The 5,562-nt window shown below is 36.8% G+C and overlaps 1 protein-coding gene across 1 annotated transcript; it reads left to right on the forward strand.

Annotated features, from left to right (window-relative positions):
* The first annotated feature begins 261 nt into the window (after window positions 1–261).
* LOC114458652 (nuclear RNA export factor 1-like) lies at window positions 262–4,877 on the forward strand. Its single transcript, XM_028441066.1, has 10 exons — window positions 262–523; window positions 1,384–1,579; window positions 2,202–2,346; window positions 2,435–2,518; window positions 2,774–2,878; window positions 3,287–3,367; window positions 3,854–3,923; window positions 4,319–4,407; window positions 4,525–4,632; window positions 4,730–4,877. Exons 1-10 carry the CDS (start codon window positions 508–510, stop codon window positions 4,862–4,864), a joined length of 1,029 nt encoding a protein of 342 aa, XP_028296867.1. The 5' UTR covers window positions 262–507; the 3' UTR covers window positions 4,865–4,877.
* Window positions 4,878–5,562: the final 685 nt, after the last annotated feature.

The raw sequence follows: 5,562 nt of genomic DNA on the forward strand, positions 1-5,562 counted from the left end.
TTTTTTTTAAATTAACAATTAAAAACACCACAAAACAGTCGCATATTTACATGTGAACTGTAAAAATATTTATATATTTAAATTTTTTATTTCTTTTTTTTCTATTTTATATATATATATAACAAAAAACAGTCACATATTTAATTGTGTACTATTGAAATTTAAAAAAAAAATTGTATGGTCGGTTTACATTCAAATGTCACGTCCCTTGCATATCAGGAAGTGACGTGTATTTGCGCATGCGTTGTTAGGATTGGGCGTTGACAGTTGACTCTATAAACAGGAAGTAGCCCATCGCTCTCATCGTTACAGCAGAAGTCGTTACATTCTAACGTTTCAGCTGTATATCGCAGCCATCTGTGTGTTTTTCTTTCACATACATTGAGGCAGTGTGTGTGTTAGTCTTTCTGTTGGATTTTATACTTTGTGTTCGGATTAATAACTTGTTTTTCCACGGACTGTTCGACCGACTTTTTGTTTTTTTAAAAACAACACGGTCACAGGAACATGGCGTATTTCAACGGTAAGAGACTTCTGTGGAGCTCAGCTTTAATATTAAACATCTGCTGATTTCCTTTAGAGGAATTTGACTTCAAAATGAGGAGGGAGGTCAGCAGAGCTGGGAATAGTGTCATGGAGTCACTGTACACAGCTGGTATATTGTCTAAATACATGTAAACCATGTGCCAAACTACACTGTACCTGCAATCTATGGATCCTTTTAGGTTCTGTAATATCTCAGCATTAGTTATGAAGGCGGATAGCTTGGTTTGTGCACTGAGCTCTGAGACAAAGCACAGGGTAACGGTTGTTCTAGTTTGTGGGGTTTAAACTCATTTTATTTTTGTGGGGACAATAGGGCCCGATCTATAAACAAAACCCCAAAAACACTGTCAGAGTGAACAGAACCAGACCTGATGTCCACTACACCTGGTCTCCAAATGTCAAAAGGTTCACATTAAAATACCTGTTTATGCACATTACACATTTGCTTTATCTTTGGTTGTTAGTAAAGCCCTACATATACCAACATTTAACCACACGGATTCATTTAATTTCACTGACTAAATTTGCTTATTCAATTCATTTATTAAAATATTTCATTATATAATTATACCGTAAATTTATAATTTTAGTATTTTTTATGGCAACTGAATGCTGGTACAAAAATACATTTTACTGCACATTGTACAATCCAAGACAAAGCATAGAGATGCACCGTGCTATAGGACAATTCTTGGCCAAAACCAAAAATGAAAAAAAACTAAGACCAAAAACTGAAAGAATTAATTTTGTCATTATTAGTAACATTGCATTTATGGCTATGCATGTGTACTAAACTCACTAAAATTATAGGTTAATGATGTGGATTTTCTTTTACAGAGGACAATCACAGAATTGCACCCCTACATGTTCGCAAACACCGAGGCCCCTACAAGGGGTCGTCGTTCTGCAGAGACCGGCAGCGGGGGAACCACCATGGTGGATTTGGAGGACCTGGACTCTTGTCCAGGCTTGTCATTGATCGAGATGTTACCATGAGTGACAGCTCTCAGGACAGCAGTTCTCAGCCAAGATAGTAAGTGTTGACTTTCATTAAATGTTGTCTTTCTAAGAATGGCATGGTATTCCTGAAACAACATTCAATTCATACATTGTAAATGAAATACATTTTTGAAGTTTAGTTTTTTTTAGAAATTTTTATCATTTCCTAAAGAAAATATTAGTTTTTAACTGATGTGAGGAAACAAAATAAATACTGGTAAATAAAAAAAACTCATAATAAACAAAAATGTATGTCAAAAATAAAATAAGATACAATAAAAGGTAGATATAAGTTGTAGTGACATGGATTATTCTGAGTGCTCCTTTTTAATTATTTAGAGGTCATATAAATATGTATGAGAACAGCATTAATGTCACTATATTTCCTCTCAGGCATCAATGGTTTACTGAATCTGATCAGGTTTAATGATTACGTTTTGATCAACTTAGTTTAAATGAACCTAATTCAAATTGGATTAGAATTAGATATAACTGTGCAGTATTCTTCAGAGACCAGATAGCAGCAGATGACAGAAGGCTCATTACAACCAGAAAAGACTTTCCATGAAAACCCACAATCCTTAGAACTGTTTGGTCACTTGCCTTTTGCTCTTGTACAGAAATCATCATCATTAGTATTATTTTGTCTTGTTCAGCAATCCTTATGGGAGAGAATTTTGCAAAGGAGACGGTCGTATGGACAGAGATTGGCGACAAGGCAAAGGTGGAGGTGGCAGAGGAGGAGGGAGAGGAGCTTTCAGAGGAGGAACTAGAAGCCGAACAGGCTGGTTCAAAATCACGGTGTGTAAGCTCACACTCACACTCACATCTGGTTAATCTGCTTTGTGATTGGTCTAACAGGATCCCCATTTGTTTGCCTTGTCAACAGATTCCTCACGGCAAAAAGTATGACAAGAAGTGGTTAGTGCCAGCTCTACAGGACATCTGCTCCATCCCTTACACTCCTATTCAGGTGAGTGTTGGCAGGATTTGATCATTTACTAATAAGTGATTGAGATAAAAAAGATGTTGTTTATCACTTGAGATGTATGGAGGAAATGCCTTTGCTTTATCATTGTATTTATCATCCTTTGTATACGTTGATTATTACAGTGAGTTTGAACACTTTTTCCTTTATTTTATTTACTTGTGATAATCACTAATACTTTTTATATCTCTAACAATCACCTAAATGCTATGTTTTAATTGCATTTTTTCTATTTACTAGTATCATGACGACCACAATAACGTTCATTTCTACGTTGATGATTTCACTACTGCCAGTGCCCTGCGCAAGTGTTCTCGCAAGGTCACAGACTGTGATGGCTATAAGGTACGTTTGTGGTGACAACTGGAAACACAAACTCACTTCTATGAGAACTTTGTGTTATCTGTTATCAGCCTTGAGCTCACGTACACCTGCCTTTATGAGAAATGTTTTTTTATTACTTTTTTCATGCAAATGGCTTGAAAACTGAGCTTCAGGATCTTCAGTTTGAAAACACCAATTACAAATGTTTCTGAATACTTAAAAATGACCAAGGATTTCTTAGAAAACTACAGTCAAAACCACCAACTGGGTCTCAGTGTTTGTCCAGTGCATCTCACAGTGAACAATGTTTACTGATAAATGTATTCTTTGCATTTAGTGAATTGTTTGCTAAATGTTCTCACAGGCTCTACATTACTGTTTTCACTCATTAGTTTGTGATGTTTTTTTTCTTGACTGATGTTCCTCAAGGTGGCGCTACACATCAAGCGCAGTGATCCCCCCAACTTCCTCTTCCCTAATCTGAAGGTTGAAGAATTGGAGCATCTGAAGGTCAGTGATAACAAATCATCCAGGGGGTCAGTGTGGACATTGTGGAGGAGTTCAAATACCTGGGAGTGAATTTCACCCTGATGTGAATTTGATCTACTAATAGTTTATTTGTTTAGTTAAATGTGTTAAATTTGGTGTGACACAATTAGGGTTGCAAAGAGGTGGAAGATTTCCAGTAAATGTTCAAAGGAATTTAAGATTGGGAATATTCTAAAATAGAAACTTTTCATGGGAATTATGTATAGGAATTTACTGGACATTTTTTAGTTATTTTAAATAATAATACCATAGCCAAATGTTAACATCCATACAAAATAGTACATACAATAGTACATCTTGTTTTTTAGGACTTGCAGAAAGTAGTATGTTAGCATTAATTGGTCAAAGTTGTTGTCTGTTAATGGTTAAATAGTTAACTATGAGCATCCCTGATTTAAAAGAATGTTTTTGAACTGTTTTAAAGATGTTTTTTCTTCTCTTTTCTAGCAATGCATGTCAAAACGTTTTGATGGCTCACAGCAAGCTTTGGATCTGACCAGTATTCACACAGACCCAGGTAACCACACCACCTCTTTTGGCATTAGATTATTCACAATGTTGGCCACTTCCTTTGACATCTCAAAGAAAACACCTTTTATTGGGGATGTGTTGTTTTATATAGTGGAAATATTTATCAATCACTGTTTTTTAAAACACAATCTAAATGGCATGTGTTACTGGGTTAACAGGCTGGAAGCACCAGGTGATACTTTTATATACAGTTTACATTTTTGTGGTTAGAATTATTATTCATTGATTACAGTTGGTTTCATAATGTATTATTATTATTATTTTTTTTTCTTAAAATGTTTTAAATCTTCTGAATTGTGTTGTTCATGATGAAATATTACCTTGTGGATTCTTTCATAAGTGGACGTGAATGTTGAAACTTTTATGTTTACTTTGAAACAGACTTGGTCTCACAGGATATTAAAGTGGCTTTAAACAGGAAAACAAACATGGAGGCCGTCATTAAGATCATTGAAGAAAACATTCCTCAGGTAACGGTCGTACGACAATCAGCAACAATCTGTGTATCTTCATATACTGTGGATACTTTAAAAGTTAGATCATCAAAGTGAAGTCGAGACCTAATGAAATCAATGTTTTCTTTGCAGTTGACAAGCTTGAATCTCAGTCACAACTGCATCCAGAGACTGGATGAACTCAGCGAGCTTGTGACCAAAGTGCCTCATCTGAAGGCCCTGAACCTTTCACACAACGACGTGAGACTGGCCGCTCCAAGGCTTTCATTGTCATGTTTGTGTAGTAGTGTTGAAGGTTCATGTGTTGACGCCTACCGGCTTCCTGTTTGTTCCTCAGCTGAAAAGCGAACATGAGCTGGACAAGTTGAAGGGGCTGAAACTGGTGGAGCTGTGGCTGGTCAGAAACCCTCTCTGTGACCTTTTCAAAGACCCATCTTCATACGTCAGGTCAGTTTTCTTGATCCAAAATTGATGTTTTGATGATTTCTTTACGAAGGCAGTTTCTACTAATCCAACGTCTTATATCTGAGTTTCCCACAGCATGCAAACCAACGTGTGTCAACCTGCTGTTGTGTGTTTTTGTTCCTAATGAATGACTGAATTTTCCCTCAGTTGATGGAGAACTTGTAAACAAAGGAAAACCCAACAATGTCCAAATTGAGAAAAGTGCTTTGTGTATGGCTGTGTTAAATCACAGGGTCTAACAATGCACTTAAAATGTACTTGATATTTTTTTCACCAAGACTCTGTTTTGTTTTTGAGTGACAGTGACTCGTTGGTTGCCCTGCATCTTCACCAGAGTGGGGAGGAGTTAAGACCAGACTGGTGGTAACCACCTCTCCCAGCAGCGCATCACTTCTCTCTTTAGAAAAAACCATTTGTTTGGCAGTTTTCAGCTCAAACTGGTAGACCGTGTTTGTGTATATGTTGCTTTGCTACGTCAAATCTGTGTGTATCACCAAAATGGGGCAGAGGGTGAGTATACCTGCTGGTAAGTAAACTCCAGGGTGGGCATTCAGGTGAACGTGGGACATGGTCATGTATGTTAGCGTATATTCAACAATGAGGAAGATGAATTCTCATACTAATTTCTCTGCTTTTCAATTTTGTTTCCATTCCAGTGCTGTGTGCCAGAAGTTTCCCCAGCTTCTGAAGTTGGTAGGTCTACTC

Source organism: Gouania willdenowi, unplaced genomic scaffold, assembly GCF_900634775.1.
Source record: "Gouania willdenowi unplaced genomic scaffold, fGouWil2.1 scaffold_155_arrow_ctg1, whole genome shotgun sequence".
Classification (NCBI taxonomy): Eukaryota; Metazoa; Chordata; class Actinopteri; order Blenniiformes; family Gobiesocidae; genus Gouania; species Gouania willdenowi.

Bases quoted from the DNA above. Each gene is read 5' to 3' on its own strand.
- LOC114458652 (XM_028441066.1), top strand. The intron at 1,580-2,201 runs GTAAGTGTTGAC...TGTCTTGTTCAG, and splicing joins AGCAGTTCTCAGCCAAGATA to CAATCCTTATGGGAGAGAAT. The intron at 2,879-3,286 runs GTACGTTTGTGG...ATGTTCCTCAAG, and splicing joins CAGACTGTGATGGCTATAAG to GTGGCGCTACACATCAAGCG.